Source organism: Neomonachus schauinslandi, chromosome 10 (assembly GCF_002201575.2).
Source record: "Neomonachus schauinslandi chromosome 10, ASM220157v2, whole genome shotgun sequence".
In the NCBI taxonomy this organism is placed as follows: domain Eukaryota; kingdom Metazoa; phylum Chordata; class Mammalia; order Carnivora; family Phocidae; genus Neomonachus; species Neomonachus schauinslandi.
Genome location: NC_058412.1, coordinates 38461593 through 38483539, shown reverse-complemented (window position 1 = coordinate 38483539; position 21947 = coordinate 38461593). Strand labels below are relative to the sequence as shown.

General features: G+C 39.0%; 1 protein-coding gene across 1 annotated transcript in view; it reads right to left on the bottom strand.

The window, feature by feature from the left end:
- Positions 1-21678, bottom strand: part of LOC110587566 (charged multivesicular body protein 3) — a 62335-nt gene extending 40657 nt beyond the window's left edge. Inside the window, exon 1 of the mRNA XM_021697779.1 lies at positions 21501-21678. Within this exon, the coding sequence (XP_021553454.1) occupies positions 21501-21545 (45 nt within the window). The 5' untranslated portion in view covers positions 21546-21678. The remainder of the gene's footprint in view (positions 1-21500) is intronic.
- Between the last annotated feature and the right edge of the window lie 269 nt (positions 21679-21947).

Sequence of the window (21947 nt, the reverse complement as noted above, 5' to 3'; positions counted from 1 at the left end):
CTGTGAATAGTGCTGCTATAAACATTTGTATACAAGAATTTATTTGAATTCCTATTTTTAATTCTTTGGAATATGTATCTAGTAGGAGTAGAACTGCTGGGTCATGTGACGATTCTGTTTATCTTTTCAAGGAACTCCAGAACTATTTTACAAAGAAGTCTCACCATTTTACATTCCCTCCAGGAATGTTCAAGGGTTCTTATTTCTCCACATCTTTGCCAATACTTGTTATCCTCCAATTTTTTAATAATTGTTAATCTGTTGGACCAACTGAAGCAGTATTTCATTATGGTTTTGATTTGCATTTCCTTAAAGACCAATAAAGTTAAATATCTCTTCATGTGCTTTTTGGCCACTGGAAAATAATTTTTGGAGAAATGTCTATTCATGTCTATTTTTAATTGTCTTTTTGTTGCTGGCTGTATGAGTTCTTTATACATTCTGACAGTAGAACCTTATTAGATACATCATTTACAAATAAATCCTCTGATTCTATAAGTTATCTTTTCACTTTCTTGATCACTTTCTTGATGCACAAAAGTTTTAATTTTGATAATTTTCCATTTGCCTATTTTTTCTTTTGGTGCTTGTGCTTCTGGTGTCATAGTTAAGAATCCATTGCCAGATAGGAGGTCATGAAGATTTACCCTATGTTTTTATCTGAGAGTTTTATGGTTTAATAAGAGTTTTAATTTCTGTACATGGAATGATGTAGGGGTCCAGCTTCACTCCTCTACATGTGAATACCCACTTGTCCCAGCACTATTTGTTGAAAAGACTATCCTTCCACTATTAATTGATCTTAGCACCCTTGCAGAAAATCAACTGGCCACACATATATGGGTTTACTTCTGAACACAATTCTATTCCACTGGTCTATATATCCTTACACCAATACCACACTGTTAACATTACCATAGCTTCACAGTAACTTTTGAAATCAGGAACTGTGAGTCCTCCAAATTTGTTTTTCTTTTTCAGGATTGTTTTGGCTATTCAGGGCCAGTTGTATTCCATATGAATTTGAAGGTCAACTACTTCTTTTGGAATTTTGATAGGCATTGTACCGAATCTGCAGACTGCTTTGGGTGGTACTGCCATCATAACAGCATTAAGTTTCACAATCCATGAATTTGAAATTTCTTCCAGCAATATTTTGTAATTTTCAGTGTACAAGTGATTTGCTTCCTTGGTTAAATTCTTTCCTCAGTATTTTGTTCTTTTAGATACCTTTGTAAAGGATTTTCTTAATTTCCCTTTTAGATTTTTCATTGCAGGTATAAAAAACACAACTAATTATTTTATGCTTGTCTTAAAACCTGTCAATTTGCTGAATTCACTTAAAAGTATTTTGTACATGAGGATTCTTTGTGGAGTTTTCTATATATGGAATCATGCCATCTGCAAAGAGATAGTTTTACTTTTTCCTTTTCAATGTGGGTATCTTTTATTTCTTTTTCTTGCCCAAGTGCTCTGGCTAGAACTTCTAGTACAATGTTGAATAGCAGTGGCAAAAGCAGGTATCTTTGTCTTGTTCCTGATCTTAGAAAAAAAGCCTTAGTCTTTCACAATTTATTATAAAACTAGCTGTAGTTTTTCATAAATGCCCTTTATCATGTTAAGAAAGTTCCCTTCTATCCCTACTTTGCTGAGTGTTCTAATCACAAAAGGTATGTACATATTTTGTTCCAAGTATAATAGGATGATTATTAAATTATTTAAAGCATAAAAGTGCTACATTAGGAGAAAGCCATATGGTGAAAATAGAATGGAAGTAAATGGCATTTCTCCTTTCAAGAAGAAAGAGAATAATTAAAAATGTCTGACTATAAATAAGAATGTGTGCATGTATGTTTTAAATGAATACTGATGGGGATCAAATTGCTGTGATACTTTTAAAAGAGTGATGTAACCATTTTACAATATTTACATTATGTCAAAAATTACATCCTGTACAATTGTACTTAAAATTATGATAAAAAATATTAAATGTTGATTTATAACTGTTCAAAAGGGTACACGAGTAGTCAAAATTATTTCAGGAGATATATGAAAAAATTTGAAGACACTGTTATAATCTAACCAGAACTTTCAGAACCAGCAGGAAAGGAAATTCAAGACTCATACAATTCAAATATTTACTGAGCATTTGCTCAGTGTGCTAGTGATGCAGCAGGAAACAAAGACTCCACCTTATGAACTTACATTCTAATGAAACAAAGTAAGTAAATAAACAAGTAAATACTCTGTCACAAAATGAGTGCTAGGGAGAAAATGAAGCAAGGAAAATAGGATGAGGGCAGGTGGTGGGGGGCGGAGGTTTGCTATTTCATACAGGGTTGTGGAAGAAAGCTCAACTGCTAAGGTGACTTTTGAGCAGACTTCAAAAAGTCTGCAAGGTGGGGCACCTGGGTGGCTCAGTCGTTAAGCATATGCTTTCGGCTCAGGTCATGATCCCAGGGTCCTGGGATCAAGCCCCACATCGGGCTCCCTGCTTGGCGGGAAGCCTGCTTCTCCCTCTCCCACTCCCCCTGCTTGTGTTCCCTCTCTCGTTGTGTCTCTGTCAAATAAATAAATAAAATCTTCAAAAAACAAAATAGACAAAAAGTCTGCAAGGGAACCATGTGACTATCCACTACGGTGGGTGGTGGCAGGGAAGAGGGGACTGTAACATTTTAATCAGAGTGAAAACAAACACCACTAAGGGACCTAAACAAAAGAGTGTCCTTCCCTATATACAGACCAAAGGGGTGCACAAATGGGGTACAAAAATGAATTTGGTTAAATAATTTCTGTTTGAACTAGCAACATTGATGGGTAAAGCTATTTGATTCAGGTTTATAGAAAAAATACTGGGACGCCTGGGTGACTCAGTCAGTTAAGGATCTGACTCTTGATTTCAGCTCAGGTCATGATCTCAGGGTTGTAAGACTGAGCCCTGTGTCCAGCTCCACACTGAGCATGGAACCTGTTTAATATTCTCTCTCTCTCTCCCTCTCCCGCTCCCCCTCCCCCAACGTGCACTCTCTCTAAAAGAAAGCAAAAAAAGAAAAAATATTTATCATCTTTTATATCATACCAATGAGTCTTATAAGGCAACAAGTTACTCCTAATCCTGTTTATAATAAAGCTAAAAATAAATTTTAGATTTTTATTCTCATGGGTCAAAATACTGATTAGCTCCTATTATTTTTAATGCTTTCAACTGCTAATCCCTGAGGATAGCCAATCAGCTGGAAGCAATGCACCCATGACGAGTACAAACCTGTAGCAGTCACTAGAATTCCAGGAACCACATGTAAGATAAGTTTCACAATTCAAATTCAAACCTTAAAGTGAGGCAGAATGAAACAGTGCAGTGATTTTTAAACTTGTTTTTAGTGACAGAATCTTTCAAATAAATCTAACATGGAACTCCACAAATACAAGGAGTATTATGCCAACACACACGTAGAATCAGACTGAAAATTTTTACTATTATAAAGTAAATAAATGATAAGAGCTAATCTGTCTTGATGAAAGATAAAATTTTAAATGAGTTGTTACAGTGTTATACCCACCTTAGCATCCAATTTATTTCCATATTTTGTTTACATGTCCAGTATTGAGAAAATTGTAGTTCAAAAAGATAAGAAGCTATCTATTTATTATTACAGCTATTTAACAGTTTGTCTTTCAACTTAAGGTTATCCATTGCTTAAATAAACCCAGAAGCTCGAAATAAAAGTCATTAAAAACTGGTTGTTTCAGGGCACCTACGTGGCATAGTTGGTTAAACATCTGACTCTTGGTTTCTGCTCAGGTCGTGATCTTAGGGTCGTGAGATCAAGCCCCACAATGGATTCTAAGCTCAGCGCAAAGTCCGCCTGCGTTTCTCTCTCCTTTTCCCTCTGCCCTTCCCCCCAACATGTGTGCACACTCTTTCTCTCTAAAATAAATAAATCTTTTTTTAAAAAACCTGGTTGTTTCAGAGTTTCTCATCACAGTGCTTAACTGTTCATATTCCCTTTTTTTTTAAATTTTTAAAAGATTTTATTTATTTATTTGACACAGAGAGAGCACAGCAGGGGGAGCAGCAGGCAGAGGGAGAGGGAGAAGCAGGTGGCTCCCCACTGAGCAGAGAGTCCGACAACATGAGGCTCAATCCCAGAACCCTGGGATCATGACCCGAGCCGAAAGCAGACACTTAATCAACTGAGCCGCCCAGGCGCCCCAACTGCTCATATTTCTTAAGAGGTGAGTACGCAATCTAATACCTTAGATGGCAATGGTGAAATGATTTTTGTAAAAATGCATTGTTGCACTGTTCGTAGTAGCAAAAGACTACAAAATAACCTGACATATATCAATAGAACACTAAACAAATTAGAGAATTTCCATAAACTGACATTATACTCTAACTAAAAAGAAAAAAGCAATGCAATGAGGACTACCCATGGAATTAATTCCCAAAATATAAATGAAAATGGCAATGTAAAGGACATTTACAGTATGACATATATGTTAGAGAAAGAAGGATAGAGAGGAGAAAGAGAAGGAAGGAACAGAGAGGAAAGGAAAAGAAAGGTGGAAAAAGGGCAAGACAGAGATATTTATATGTTCATATGTTCTAGAATATCAATGGGAGAACCCATAAGAAATTTGGCTGCTTTCAAGGATGGAAACTGAATAATTCGTGAACAAGAGTGAAAGATTTAGTTTTTAGTATACATAAAGATACACTTTGCTGCCTTCTGAATTTTATTTGAAAATATAATCTATTTCAAGAAATATTTTTTAAAAATAAGACATAAGATAAAAAAGAATAAGGAAAAATATCGGCTTCTGGATTGGAAGAATACTGTTAAAATGACCATACTACCCAAAGTAATCTACAAATTCAATGCAATCCCTATCAAAATACCAACATCCATTTTTCACAGAACAAGAACTAATACTAAAATTTGTATGCAACCACAAAAGACCCTGAATAGCCAAAGCAAACTCAAAAAAGAAGAAAGCTCAAGGTATCATAATCCCATATTTAAAAATATACCACAAAGCTATAGTAACAAAACAATATGGCACTGGTGGAAAAATAGACACATAGATCAGTGGAACAGAAGTGAGAGGTCAAAAATAAACCCAAGCATATATGGTCAGTTAATCTTGACAAAGGAGGTAAGAATATACAATGCAGAAAAGACAATCTCTTCAATAAATGTTGCTGGGAAAACTGGACAGCTACATGCCAAAGAATGAAACTGGACTACTTCTTTACACCATACACAAAAATAAACCCAAAATGGATTAAAGACCTAAATGTGAGACCTGAAACCATGGAACTCCTAAAAGAAAATTTTAGGCAATAGTCTCTTGGACACCAACTACAGCAACATTTTTCTCAGGCAAGGGAAACAAAAGCAAAAATAAATAACTAGGATGATATTGAACTAGAAACCTTTTGCACAATGAAGAAAACCATCAGTAAGTTGGAAAGGCAACCAACTGAGTGGGAGAAAATATTTGCAAATGATATATCCAATAAGGGTTAATATTCAAAATATATAAGGAACTCCTATAACTCAACACCAGATACACAAATAATCTGATTAACAAATGGGCAGGAGACTTAAATAGAATTTTTCCAAAGAAGACATAGAGATGGCCAAAAAACCCATGAAAAGATGCTCAATATGACTAATCATTAGGGAAACGCAAATCGAAACCACAATGAGATATTATCTCACACTAGTCAGAATGGATTACATCAAAAAGACAAGAAACAAGTATTGGAGAGGATGTGGAGAAAAGGAAGTCCTCAAGCATTCTGGTGGGAATGTAAACTGGTGCAACTGCTATGGAAAACAGTATGGAGTTTCCTCAAAAAATTAAAAATAGATCTACCATACAATCCAGTAATTCTACTTCTGGGTATTTACACAAATGAAATGAAAACCCTAATTCAGAAAGATATATACAACCGTTTATTGCAGCATTCTTTACAATAGCGAAGATACAGAAGCAACCTAAGTGTCCATCTATAAATAAATGAATAAAGATTACATACACACACACACACAAACACACACAGAATATTACTCAGCTGTAAAGAGGAATGAAATCTTGTCATTCGTGACAACATGGATAGACCTAGAGAGTATTCTGCTAAATGAAATAAGCTGAAGAAAAACAAGTATCACATGATTTCACTTATATACGGGATCAAAAAAACAGAACAAATAACAAAAGAGAGAGAAACAGACTCATAAATATAGAGTACTGGTAGTTGCCAAAGGGAAGAGGAGTGGGTGGATGGGCAAAATGGGTGAAGGGGATTAAGAGGTACAAACTTCCAATTATAAAATAAATAAGTCATGGGAATGAAAAGTTCAACAGAGAATTCAGTCAATAATATTGTAAAACATTTATCATGGATATTCATAATGTTGTATATGATCACTGGATCTCTATGTTGTATACCTAAAACTAATTTAATATTGTATATCAACTATATTTCAATTAAAATTTTAAAATGTAAGACTTACGGATTTTTTTAAAAACCCAGTTTATAAATGCTTTAAATCATTTTTGTTTGGAAGAAATACTTTAAAATTCTATCTCATAATATTAGGAAGACTCACTGAATCTCTTTTTTAAAAAATTGTTTTAGGGGCGCCTGGGTGGCTCAGCTGGTTAAGTGACTGCCTTCGGCTCGGGTCATGATCCTGGAGTCCCGGGATCGAGCCCCGCATCAGGCTCCCTGCTCAGCAGGGAATCTGCTTCTCCCTCTGACCCTCCTCCCTCTCATGTTCTCTCTATCTCATTCTCTCTCTCAAATAAATAAATAAAATCTTAAAAAAAAAATTGTTTTAGATACCACACTCCCTTCTGTTATACAATCACCCAAAACTTCAAAACAGTTAAACCCAAATTTTGTTTCAGTTTCATAACTGACATTTAATCAGCTTCTTCTAAAATAAAAAGTTGAAAAAAGTAAAATGCATGACAAATGATAACTGAAGATTAAAGTCAATCTGTTTTCATTACAGGGAAAAATAACAGTTGATGGATTACCTACACTTATTTCCAAACCAGAGCAAAATAAAGTCACAAGTTTTTTGACTTAGTGAAAAATAGATTTTCATCTCTAAAAAAGACCTCAGTGTTGGGGCACCTGGGTGTCTCAGTCGTTAAGCGTCTGCCTTCGGCTCAGGTCATGATCCCAGGGAGCTGGGATCGAGCCCCACATCAGGCTCCCTGCTCAGCGGGAAGCCTGCTTCTCTCCCTCTCCCTCTGCCTCTGCTTGTGTTCCCTCTCTCGCTGTCTCTGTGTCAAATAAATAAATAAAATATATATAAAAAAAAAAGAAAAGACCTCAATGTCATAAGGACCAATATATAGGGTAGCAATAGGAAAACAATACCAAGAAAGAAAATTGCACAAATGACTGCAAAATGGAGAAAGATATAATATACACTTGTTGAACAAATAAAAAACTTAAAGACACTTAAGAAACAGGTCTAGGGTGCTTTTGGGTGACTCAGTCAGTTAAGTGTCCAACTCTTGATTTTGGATAAGCTCATGATCTCAGGGTCATGAGATTGAGCCCCACATCAGGCTCTACACTGAGCATGGAGCCTGCTTAAGATTCTCTTTCCCTCTCTCTCTGCCCTCTCCCCTTGCTAGTGCATGCTCTCTATAAATAAATAAATAAATAAATAAATAAATAAGTAAGTAAAATTTTTAGAAAATAAATAGGTCTAATTTAATGAGGGAAATTTTCAAAAAGAATTTGAGAATTCCATCTCTGCCTAGATAGAGAAAGCTGGGAAGACTCAATAAGACAAGCTGGAAGAACTAAAAAATAACTTCTCCTAAACCTGTCAAAAACCGGTCACAAAGCAACAAAGTAGAATGAAAGAAAAACAAAGACTCACTTCCAAGAAGAGAGGGAACAACGAACGTAAATTATCTGTGGCCCTACATGGGATGGCAGGCACCTTGGAAGCAATTAAGGAAAATTCAGTTAAAATTTTTAATAAATTGATGAAGTCCGAGTATGGACAGCACAGAACCTCAGAAGCCACGGGCACAATGGGAGTTCACATCCACTTTCAGTCTTAACTGAAAATGGTAGAAAAAATTTTAAACACATACAAAGAATGTCTTCATTGGCATATCAAACACAGCTGAGGAAAGAATCAACAAACCCGAAGTCAATAAAGGCTACCCAAACTAAAAAATAAAGAATAAAATAAAACAATGTATGCAAGAGCTATAAGTGATAACAAATGGTCTAACATATGTGTAATTGGTACTCCAGCAGGAGATGAGAGAGAAAACAGAAGTACTTATGGAGAGAATGGCTGAAAAATTTCCAAAAATAATGAAACATATCAAACCACAGATCCAAGAAGGTTAAGAGAATCCACAGCAAGGAAAATATAAAAAACAAACAGAATGTAACACAACACCACACACCTAAACACATTATATTTTAAATGCTGAAAATCAGGGGTGCCTGAGTGGCTCAGTCGGTTAAGTCTCCAGTTCTTGGTTTCAGGTCAGGTCGTGAGATCGAGCCCCATGTCAGGCTCCACACTCAGTGGGCAGTCTGCGTGAGATTCTCTCTCTCCCTCTGCCTCCTCCCCTCCCTTCCCCCCTCACACACGCTCTCTCCCACTCTCTAAAATAAATAAATCTTTTAAAAAATAAAATGTTGGGGCGCCTGGGTGGCTCAGTCGGTTAAGCGGCTGCCTTCGCTCAGGTCATGATCCCAGGGTCCTGGGATCAAGTCCCGTGTCCGGCTCCCCGCTCAGCGGGGAGCCTTCTTCTCCCTCTCCCTCTGCCTCTGCCTGCCACTCTGTCTACTTGTGCTTTCTCTCTATCTCTCTGTCAAATAAATAAATTAAATCTTAAAAAAAAAAAAATCTTTAAAAAATAAAATGTTGAAAATCAGACATAAAATTTTCAACCAGCTAGAGAGAAAAAATACACACTAATTACAAAGGAACAAAAATAAGAATTACATCAGACTTCTCAAAAGAAACTACGCAAATTATAAGACAATTGAGTGTCTTTAAAATACTGCAGAAAAAATTCTCTCAATCCCAAATTTTATACCAGTGAAAATATTATTCAAAAATGAAGACAGGGCGCCTGGGTGGCTCAGATGGTTAAGCGTCTGCCTTCGGCTCGGGTCATGATCCCAGGGTCCTGGGATCAAGTCCCACATCGGGCTCCCGGTTCAGCGGGGAGCCTGCTTCTCCCTCTGACCCTCTCCCCTCTCATGCTGTTTCTCTCTCGCTCGCTCTCTAAAAAATAAATAAAAAATCTTTAAAAAAAAAAAAAAAAAAAAAATGAAGACAAATTTCAGATTCAGCTCTGACATATACAGAGCTCAGAAGCCATCATTCCTGTCCTACGACCAAAAAAAAATTTTTTAAAAATCATCAATTTTCGGGCGCCTGGGTGGCTCAGTTGGTTGGGCGACTGCCTTCGGCTCGGGTCATGATCCTGGAGTCCTGGGATCGAGTCCCGCATCGGGCTCCCTGCTCGGCGGGGGGCCTGCTTCTCCCTCTGACCCTCCCCCCTCTCAGTGCTCTCTGTCTCTCTCATTCTCTCTGTCTCAAATAAATAAATAAAATCTTTAAAAAAAAAAAAAAAAAATCATCAATTTTCTTAGACTCATCAGAAAACCAAGGTTACAGGGCAAACTACTATCCTGAAATGTGGAGAGGTGAATACAGAGAATCACAGTTGAGATATGCTTACCTGGAACACTGGAAGGAATATTTAAGTGGTAATTTTGACTAGTTGCTACAGGAGGAGTATAGATCACCATGAGAATGAAACTCCTAGAGGACACCACAACTTCATGGGTTTTACCTCCAAGAATTCCAGAAGTTTTTCATGTTGAAAAGGAAAGAAAGATCCCCCCACCCTTGTGTTTCTGATAGAAGGATGGGGAAAGTAACCATTCTGAAATATGCACCGACTGGTCTCCATAACAAAGGCCTATGCTTCAGTGAAATAAACCCTACTATAGCCTTGTCCCACTTTGGGAAAGGGCATTTACCAGACTCTGCTCCTTTTTTAGTCTTCTTGTGTCACCAGAAGTGGCCAAGAAATTAAGAAATACTTGGGGATGTCACAGTCCAGGGACACACGCCACTAAAACACAGACTTAATAAGATTGTAGAATGCTTCCAGTCCCCCACATCTTCCTTCCCACCCCACCAATAGGGCTCCAGTATAACAATGAATTAGAGCTAAAAGAGATGTGAAGTGGGTTTTATCTATCTAAAAAGGAGTTTTTATGGGTATCCAAGATAACAAAGGAGATAAAAACAAGGACACTAGAATAACCTTAAGCCTATGGCACCTATAGCTACAGCAAACAGTAACAAAGCCAAACTCCTAGCCTGATTAACATAAAACCTCATACTGAAGACCAGTTTACCTCAGTTCCTATTAACCTATATATCATGTTCGGTCTTCAACATAAAATTTCAAAGCATTCTAAAAGGCAAGAAAAAGCACAGTCTGAAGAGACAAAGAAAGCATCAGAACCAGGATTAGATGTGACATAAAGTCTGACATTTTGTGGCTCTTGTGAAAAAAAGTAGATATTATCCAAGAAGAGATGGATAATGAAGGCAAGCACAGGGATGGAAACACTAAGAATCAAAAGGAAATGCTAGAAATTTAAGACAAAACATCATAACAGAAATGAAGAATACCTTTGATAGGTTCATCAGTAGACAGGACATAGCCAAGAAATGAATCAATAAATTTAAAGCCACTGAAATTTAAAAAAGAAAAAGATGAAAATGAAAAGAAAAGAATGTCTAAGAATATATAATTGGAATACCTGAAGTTATGAGATAAAAGAGGAAACGGAACAGAAAAAATACCTGAAATAATGACGGTTGAGAACCATCCAAAATTAATGACAGACACCAAACCAAAGATCCAGGAAGTGGAGAGAACACAAACTAGAATAACAGTCCAAAAAATGACAACTAGTGGTATCATATTTAAACTGTAGAACACCAAAGCAGAGAGAAAATCCTGGAGGAAGACAGAGCAAAAAAACACTTTACCTATAGGAGAACAAGGTTAAGAATTAAAAAGGACTTCTTGTTAGAGACTGTGCAAGCACAAAGAGGATGGCGATATATAAAGTGTTGAAAAAAAATCACCAACCTAGAATTCTGTGTCCAACAAAATGACCTTTCAAAAGAGAAGGAGAAATAAAGACTCTCAAACAAATAAAAATTGAAGGAATTCCTCACAGCAGATCTGGTTTACCAGAAATGTTTAAACACAGTTCTTCAGGGAGAAGAAAAATTATATAGTTAGAAACTTGCATCTACATAAAGAAAGAGTATCAGAAAAATAAATGAAGGCAAAATTTTTACTTTTCTTATTCTTAAGTGATTTAAAGATAACTGTTAAATAACAATAAACGTGTATTGGATGAAGACAGCATACAGGTAAGTGAAATGAATGAGAACAAGGTCATACTGGACAGGAGGGAGGATTGGGAGTACAATGTTAGAAGGTACCTGCATTTCATGTGAAACATGAAACAGTATAATGTTATTAGAAGTTAAGTTAGTTAATTGCTGGGGCGCCTGGGTGGCTCAGTTGGTTAAGCGACTGCCTTCGGCTCAGGTCATGATCCTGGAGTCCCTGGATCGAGTCCCGCATCAGGCTCCCTGCTCGGCAGGGAGCCTGCTTCTCCCTCTGACCCTCCCCTCTCTCATGTGCTCTCTCTCTCATTCTCTCTGTCTCAAATAAAAAAATAAAATCTTTAAAAAAAAAAAAAAAGAAGTTAAGTTAGTTAATTGCAAACATGTATTTCAAAATCTGAGATAATCACTAAAATCTTCTTAAAGATGTATAATTGATATGCAAAAATATGAGATAAAATGAACTATATAAAATGCTCAATTAAAACCACATAAGGCAAAAAAAATTTTTTTAAGATGGGAAAAAGTAACGAAGAAGTATAATAGACACCAGTTACAACACTGTAGATGACGATGCAGCTGTATCAATAGTAGTTTTAAATGTGAACGGTCTAAATAAACCAACTAGAAGTGTGTCAGAGTGGGGGAGAGGGGAATAAAAAGCAAGACCTAACTATATGTTGCCTACCAAAAACCCACTTAAATATAAAGACTAAGATTAAAGGTTCAGGCATACAGAAATATACCATGCAAACACTAAACAAAAGCAAGCTGTGGGTGCCTGGGTGGCTCAGTCGGTTAACTGTCTGCCTTCGACTCAGGTCATAATCTCAGGGTCCTGAGATTGAGCCCCATGTCAGGCTCCCTGTTCAGCAGGGAGTCTACTTCTCCCTCTCCCTCTGCCCCTCCCCCCTCATTCTGTCTCAAACAAATAAAATCTTAAAAAAAAAAAAAAAAGCAAGCTGTACTCCTACCTCCAATATATAAAAATTAAGATGAGTCAAAGACCGGGGCGCCTGGGTGGCTCAGTCGTTAAGCGTCTGCCTTTGGCTCGGGTCATGATCCCAGGGTCCTGGGATCGAGTCCCACATCGGGCTCCCTGCTCTGCGGGAAGCCTGCTTCTCCCTCTCCCACTCCCCCTGCTTGTGTTCCTGCTCTTGCTATGTCTCTCTCTGTCAAAAAAAATAAATAAAATCTTTAAAAAAAAAAAAAAAAGATGAGTCAAAGACCTAGCTATGGGAGCTAAATCTATAAAACTCTCAAAGTATCAAATTTAGCAATGGATAATTAGAAATGTCCCAAAAGCATGAACAAGAACAGAAAAAATACACAAACTGAACCTCATTAAAATGAAAAAACAACTGGGGCACCTGGGTGGCTGAGTTGGTTAAGCTTCCACTCTTGGTTTAGGCTCAGGTCATGATCTCAGGGTCCTGGGATCGAGCTGTGATAGGCTCTGCGCTCAGTGGGAAGTTTGCTTCTCTGCCTCTCTCTCTCCCTCTACCCCTCCCCATGCTCATGCTCTTTCTCTCAAATAAATAAATCTATTAAAAACAATTGTGTAAAGAATATTATCAAGAAAGTAAAAAGATAACCTATAAAATGGGAGAAAATATTTGCAAATCATGTATCTGATAAAAGCTTACTATAAGTATGTAATGAAGTCCGACAATTCAACAACAAAGTCAGCCCAATTAAAAATTGTACAAAGGACATAAATAGACATTTCTCCAAAAAAGATATACAAATGACCAACAAGCACATGAAAAGATATTCTACTTCATTGGTCACTAAAAAAATGCAAATCAAAACCATGAGATACCGCTTCACCCCCAGCAGATGGCTATCAAAAAAAAACCAAAAACCAAAAAACCACCCAAAAACAAAAACAAAAAACATTGTTGGCAAGGATGTAGAGACAAACAGACACATAGATCAATGGAACAGAATAGAGGCCTAGAATTTGACCCACACAAATATACTCAACTATATACATGAAAGTAAATACTTTTTTATAATTAACTGAAGCAAACTCATTTTTAAGCAGTCTAAATTCAAATCTTCCAGATAATGTTGATTAAGCTCAATTTTCATTTTATTAACATCTTAATATGATAAATTATACCTTCTATTTATACTTGAAGTATTTCGACGACTAGAAGCACTGAGGCATGAATTGGAGCAATTTAATAACTATGTTGAAGGTGGCAACTACGGACGCCTGGGTGGTGCAGTCAGTTAAGTGTATGCCTTCAGCTCAGGTCATGATCCCAGGGTCCTGGGATCCAGTCCCACACTGGGCTCCTTGCTCAGCAGGGAGCCTGCTTCTCCCTCTGCCTGCTGCTTCCCCTGCTTGTGCTCTCTGACAAAGAAGATCTTAAAAAAAAAAAAAAAAAGAAGGTGGCAACTAGCTGACAGAACAATTTCATATGACCAGCAGGAAATATTTCTTTCACCAAATGTCAGCAGTAGTCAGAAAAAATAGTTAAAGAACATGTTTTCTGAACGTGTTCTTCAAGTCTCAGCTTAAATGATACTTTGAGGAGGCCTTCCTTGACCTCTAGGATGGGTTAAACCCCTTGCAATATAATTACACACAATGCTCTACCTCCCCTCTTTTATAAACCATATTATACTTATAAATTACTTATAGACTGTCCACTCCAGAGGTCAAAGATCTTTTCTTATTCACTTAGCCTTTGCACAATGTCTGGCACAAAGCAGATGCTCAATAACATGTTGAATTCAACTGCGTGGAATATGCGTTGTGAAGGGGCATAAAATTTGAGCCATTAGTAACAATGAAAAATCTAAAGAAACTTTCTATATTTGTTTTTAAATGTCAAAGAGAGGGCGCCTGGGTGGCTCAGTTGGTTAAGCGACTGCCTTCGGCTCAGGTCATGATCCTGGAGTCTCTGGATCGAGTCCCGCATCGGGCTCCCTGCTCGGCAGGGAGTCTGCTTCTCCCTCTGACCCTCCCCCCTCTCATGTGCTCTCTCTCTCATTCTCTCTGTCAAACAAATAAATAATAAAATCTTTAAAAATAAATAAATAAATAAATAAATGTCAAAGAGAAAGTTTCATAAAATGTTGTCAAAAAGAAAAAAAAAATTAACTTCAAAAATCAAAAGAGATTTTGCAAAAGAAAAACATATCTAGGAGAAATGGGAACAACCAAAATTATCCAGCCGTGTCCCAGGTTCTCAACCTGACTGTACATAGAATTCACCTCTGTACACAGAAGTCTCCCCCTGCTTGTGCTTGCTCTCTCACGCATGCTCTCTCTCTGACAAATAATCTTTTAAAAAGACAAAAATCGAGGGGCGCCTGGGTGGCTCAGATGGTTAAGCGTCTGCCTTCGGCTCAGGTCATGATCCCAGCGTCCTGGGATCGAGCCCCGCATCGGGCTTCCTGCTCAGCGGGGAGCCTGCTTCTCCCTCTCCCTCTGCCTCTCTCCCTGCTCATGCTCTCTCTCTCTCTCTGTATCTCTGTGTCTCAAATGAATTAAAAAAAAAAAAAAGACAAAAATCGAGAGCATAAAGGAAAAGACTGATATTTTTAACTACACTGAAATTAAGAATTTCTATTCATCATAAGACACCATTTAAAGAAAGGGGAAAGGCCACAAATTTGGAGATCTTGAGATCTAAAGATATAAATGGTAACAAATAAAAAGCACTTATAAAGAGTTGGTATCCAGAATACATAAAGACATATTCAGAACAGAGATTTCCTAGGAGTCAATTTTTTTTCCCTGAATTCTGAATACTGTATATGAAAAATCCACAGGATAATTTGTCTCTGGATAATGTTATCTCCTTCCAGAGAAGACTCACATTTGCTCTTGGCAAACACCTAGCCTAAGGGCACTGTCGATTGGTTTTTAATTAAGCTTAATAAATGCAATCAGGGATCTGAAACTGGACTTCAATATTTGTGAAAGCCAGTTTACTCCCAGATCACTGCCACTGCTGAAGTGTATCCTTTCAGAGTCGAACCAAGAGCCTTGGAAATTTACCTGAATCCCTTACCATTGGTATGCCCTGAACTCTAATCTCTGAACTATCTAACCATAGGGTCTGTGAAGAACTCCACTCAAATTCTCAGTTTCTTAACCACTGCATTAGGAATTAGAGGATCTCTTTAGTGGGAAAGTGGTCCCAAATGACTGGGCTCATGTAACTGAACTTCCCTTTTCTCTGGGATTTTGATTTTGCAATTCTTTACTGCCTAGATAGTTTTAAGTGATTACATATAGTTATGCTTTTTATCTAGCTCTTCTAGTTATTTTTGGCAGAAGGGCTGGTTCAAAGCAACCTAGTCTCTAATCACCTCCTGATTTTTTTAAAGAATGATTTCTTAGTTCTGTCCAATTAAAAGGCCTAGAAGGAAGAACACTCCAGTAGCAATAAGCACCATGAGCACCTAAATTTTGGTTTCTAAATACCAATCCCACTAAAAGAAACCAGTGCTCCTTAGAGAAATGGCTGATTCCAGGTCCCACGCTGGGAGATTCTAATCACACTGCTATAGACAGAATGTATATGTCCCCCCAAAATTCCTATGTTAAAACCTAATCCCCAATGTATAGTATTTGGATGTGGGGCGTTAGGGAAGTGACTGGGTCATGACTACAGAGCCCTCATGAATGAGTTTAGTGACCTTACAAAAGAGACCCCAGAAAACTGGATTCCTCCTTCTACCATGTGAGGACACAGTGTAAAGCCAGCCATCTATAATTAGGAATCACGTCCTCACCAGACACTCAATCTGTAGGTACCTTGATCTTATACTTCTGAATCTCCAGAACTGTGAGAAATAAATTTCTATTGGGTGTAAGCTACCTAATCTATAGTATTTTGTTACAGCAGCCTGAGCAAACTACAACAGGCATATACATAGTGAAAACTAAGTTCCCCTCCCACTTTTGACTCTCAGCTACCTAGCATCTCTCCCTAAAGGCAATCTCTGTAAACAGGGATTTTGTGTATCCTTCAAGATTTAAAACATACGTAAAACTAGAAATTCAGCAAAAGGAACAAATAACTGAAATAAGGTCAAAATGTGCCTATTATGATCACAGTCAGATAGATATACAAAAGAGGGACAAGTAGGCTATACTTCAAATATGTAACTGTTCTCTCACTACCTCTACTTTTGTTCATCAAGCAAATATCTGATAGGCACCTTATTCTTACTAAGGGAGTTCAACACTATGCTGACTCAATGAATGATAAAGAAAAACATTATCCTTGCTCTCAAGAAGCTTACAATTTTGCTGAGTGGACAAAGTAGAAAAATATTCTCCCAGGATAACCTTTTCTCTAATGTTTTCCTTGATCTGCTGAATTCTGTCCCAAACTGAACTCTGTGGTTCCTTCCCCTCCACCATCAGTATCCCATCAAACCTGCTATTGTCCTGAATTCTCTCATTTTCAGTTCATGGTACCAAACTGAGGGGAATGATAGGTTTCTGTTTAACCTCACCTCCAGTCAACCCTAAGAATCAGCTTTACACTCTTATTCCACACCCAGATCAGCAAATTCTGACTATATCTCCTAAATATTTCAAAAATTCATCCTATCCTCTCTATTCCCATATTTCCACAATTAAGACCAGCATCATCTCTCACCTGGGCCACGAACTGGCCCCCATACCTAATTCTCTTCCCTTCAATTCTTGCTCCAAACCACTATTCTGAATGCTCTCATCCTTAGCGGGCATGACACACTGGGCTTTGCTAATCTACCCTCTATCTACCTCTGCAATTTTATATCTGACACTGCCATCACTTCCGCCTGCATCCCACGCAGATTTCACAGTATTTCATCCTCTAACCACGTTTGAGTTTTTTCTGGTCCCTCCAATCTATGCTCCACACTTCCACACCTTGCACATACAGTTTACTGTGCTTGGGATGCCCCCTCTTTCCTAATCCTATACCACATCATCCATCTGACTAATGCCCCTTGTGATAAGATCTAGATACCCTACCTGATCAGGTCTTCTTCCCCACTCTGAACAGTTAACCACTCCTTCCACTGTGACATCACAGATCTTGTATATACTTACATCACTGCCCTTATTTACTCTAATATGAGTATTTATTCACATGCCAGAGTCCCCCAGTAAACTTGGTATTCTTTGATGTTGTCATCCAGTGTCTTATTTTTTGAAAACCTGGTGTCCAACCCAATACACACTAAAATATCTCAGTAAATGTTTATTGTATGAACTAAGTAAATGAAACTTTCTCTTTTTCTCCATCTCCCTGTCTCATTTTCTTTTTTTCTTATAGCAACCCACAACCATGAGACATGACTTAGTTTGAGGATATAAGTTAGTTGTATGATTTAGGAATTCTGATGCCATGATTGTACTACCCTATCCAAAGGCTCAAGCAGCGAAGTCCCTATGTAAGGACAGCACAATTTTCCAGCAGTACCTCAATCCAACAGAAGAATCTCTTTCCAACACAATCCCATGTCCTCTTGATTCCCATCACAACACAGTCACAGGGTTCTAAGTAAATTACAAGGCTTCTTCATCCTTAGCAGGCCCAATCTACTCTTCACGTGGGCACTTTAAGGTAGAACAAGTTTCACCACTAAAACGTCTCCATCAATGCATCAGAGATGCCTGGGGGCAATAGCTTTAGTCTGTAAGGCCCCTTAAGTAGCTATAACGTTTCCCTGGAGTATCCTCTGAAACACTGTTCATCTTAGGACTACTTGGCTTCAGGAATTTTTTTTTTTTTTAAAGATTTTATTTATTTATTTGGCAGACAGAGACACAGCGAGAGAGGGAACACAAGCAGGGGGAGTGGGAGAGGGAGAAGCAGGCCTCCCGCCGAGCAGGGAGCCCGATGCGGGGCTCGATCCCAGGACCCTGGGATCATGACCTGAGCCGAAGGCAGACGCTTAACGACTGAGCCACCCAGGCGCCCCGCTTCAGGAATATTTGACTTTATTCGGACCATTATTCAATTTACCATTATTCATTCATACTCAACATTTATTTAGCACCTACTCTGTGCTGCATACTGTACCAAAGCTGTGGGAACACCACCCCTAATGTATTTTACTTGCCTGAACTGACTTGTGATGATGGCCTAAATGACAACCAGGATGGTGTGGCACAGCTGCGCCTGCTTTTGCACCTATGCTGGGACCATGACCCACATGCCCTCATCTTCCAGCCCCCAGTGGAAGGCATACTATGAATTTATCCTAACTCAACAGTTGCCCAGCTGAGACTCTGGCATTTTGTCAATTCTCTCCTCTCTTCTGTCTTGCCAACATTATCTTTTGTTTTAATTTCCTTTACTGAACTTCTTTTATAAAGTTAAACACTTAATTTTTCTCCTTCTCTCTCTTAAAAAAATGCCAAACTAAGACTAAAATACCTGACATTACATGTCTTATTCAGATATGTTTCCCAATACTTTATCTGTGTCAGCAGCTCCACAGAGAAAAAATGGTATTTCTCATTCCTGCTTTATTGGCACTTTCTGGAATTACAAACTCAATACTAAATAATTGTGGAAGGTGACAAAACACTTTCCTTGGTCATAAATCACAAGTTATAAAGGGAACTTGGTAGAAGCTGAATCCAAAGCAAACAGAAACACTGTCTGACAAATTAGAACGAGATATAATCAGAACTCAAAGGTTACCTTGAAGTACTATGAAAGGGAACTTAAAGAAAATCTTGAGCAGGGTATCTCCAGCACCAATTAAAATAAATAATACTAAAAATCCCACTAAACAGTCAAGAACCAATTCACAGGAAGGAGATGTGTGGAAAACATGACAGTAAAGGGCCAAATCATTTCTGATCACCCCAGCCTGGGGGTGATCACTCCAACCTCTGAGCTCCTCTAACTTTATATAGTACCCAATCCAGACTTGTTCTTGAAATGCTTATTTTACTTGCTAGATGATACATTCCTTGGTTGTTTATTTCATCACTATGATATCCCACTGGCAGGCATACATATACATATATATGTATTTTTTTTTTTTTTGACAGAGAGAGATACAGCAAGAGAGGGAACACAAGCAGGGGGAATGGGAGAGGGAGAAGCAGGCTTCCCTGCGGAGCAGGGAGCCCGACGTGGGGCTCGATCCCAGGACGCTGGGATCATGACCTGAGCTGAAGGCAGACGCTTAATGACTGAGCCACCCAGGCGCCCCAGGCATATATATTTTTTAAAGATGTATTTATTTATGAGAGAGAGAGTAGAGGGAGAGAGAAACCCAAGCACAGAAACCCAAGGCGACCGCACTGAGAGCAGAGTCCCGCATGAGGCTTGATTTCATGATCCACGAGATCATGACCTGAGCTGAAACCAAGAGCTGGATGGCAAACGGACTGTGCCAACCAGGCACCCCCTGGCAGGCATATTTTAAAAACCAATCTCATGCATTAACCCTAAAATTTTCTGGTGTTGATTCACTTTCCTAGGTAGGTTACCCTACTGGAAGAGTATTCTGACATCATGTTCTTAGCAATTATATTTATCATTTAAAACTACTCCAAGTGTTACGCAAGTAACACATATACAAGAGATCAGTTTAAATAGTAATAAGACTGTTTTCCCAGAACCTTATCTCATTTTATGAATGGCAAAGCTAAGGTCAAACACTGAAGGAAAATAATCTTTTCCTAACATCAAAAATACACTTCTACAGTAACAAGCATCTTTGAATACATAGCACACCACAAAATGTGCATCTATATAATGCTCTACAGCTTACAAAGTAATGTCACACGGTCTTACCTCATTTAAGCTCCACAATTTTTATTCTACCAGGGAGTAAAACTAAGTAAGTTGCCTACAGAAACTAATATTTATAGAGGATGTAGTGTTCTAGGACCTATGGTTAACAAATATAACCAACATTAACACACACATTATGTGTCAGCAACTTCATAATGTAGAACATTGGTTTTTAAAAACATGCCTGCAAAAGCTGAACAGGTGAGATCATTTATTAAATGAAGGATTTCAGGGTGGGTTTTTTATCATTATGGGTAAATTTGTACTGGGTGTTGTAAAGCAATGCTTCTCAAACTTTAATGTTCACACAAATCACTTAAGATCTTGTTAGAATTCAAATTATGATTAAAAAGGTCTTGGGTAGGGCCTCAGATTTCGAAGTAGCTACCAGGTGATGCCGGCGAGACTGGTCTGCACTTGGGTGGCCAGGTTGTAGAATATATAAAGAATTAACCCTAACTAGCATTACTAAAAAACTTAACAGTCTTTCATCTTCCATGACTCTGAAGTGAAACTACTATCATTCCTACCTGACAAGACTAAGGCACAGAGAAATGAACTTTCTTAGATCACAATGTTTGGTCTATGGGGAACCAGGATTCAAACTTAGGAAGACTGACTCTGCAGGGCACTCAAACGCTACACATTATCCCATTATCTCTGTTTACAGGTAGATCCAGATGATTCGAAGCCAGGTCCTGAGTTCTCCTCAGTACCATTCCCACGAGTCGGGTCCCTTCTATAATTGACGTGTCTGCAGTCAACATAATGTTGTAGGACAGGGAAAGAGGAAACAGACCCTCCCACTTACTACAGCGGGTTAGGTGGAAGGAGCGGCGGTGGCGGGGCTTCCAGGGCACCACTCTCGGGGTAGGGGCAGGTCCGCCAATTGTCCGGAGGCGGGCGTTAGGGGCGGGGCGTCGGCCAGGGAAAGGTTCCAGGCGGGACGTACCAACGCGCTCAGGGAAGAGGCTTTCCAGAGGCCCAGAGCGCCTTGCTACCTCGGCGCCCAGTGCCGGGGCTGAGAAACTTTATCTGGCCCTCGGCCCCCTTATGGAGTTCTGACGTAGCAGGGCTCTCTTTAGCCACAGCCACCTCCTTAGAGATTCTTCCTCTGGCCCCTCGGTCGAGTGGAAGACCCCGGAAATGGGGGCCGAAGGCACCTGGCCAGCCGGGAGGGACAGTGACCAGTCGCTTACGAACTCCACTACGCCCCACGCAAATCCCCCGACTCTTTTGCCATCACCGTAGCCCTTACCAGCTCTTTGGGCGGCTTCTCCTGGGTTTTCCCAAACAGCCCCATGGCGAATGAACTCGTCTTGCCCCTTCCGGCTTTCCGTTCCCTGCGCCCAGGCAGGTCACGGGCAGCCGCCTGGGCGGGGCAGGCGATAGGAAAGGAGCCCAGACTCCCAGAGAAGGGAGCGGCCGCAGTGAAGGTTGTGCGCATGCGTCTGGCGCATGCGCAAAATTGGGCGGGGCGGAGTTTCGTCAGAAAGATCGTTGCAATTGCGCACTTTCTGGGAGGGCATTTGTAGATCCTTTGGACGAGTTAGGGTTGTTTCAGTTAGGCGTGGAAGTGATTCCTTTGGAAGTTAGGAATTTACTAACTGCACGTGGTGATTACAGCTGCTCCTGATACTTCCACTAAACCTGTATGTTTTTGCACGGAAATCTTTATCTCCACCTAGACGAAGTCCATTTACAA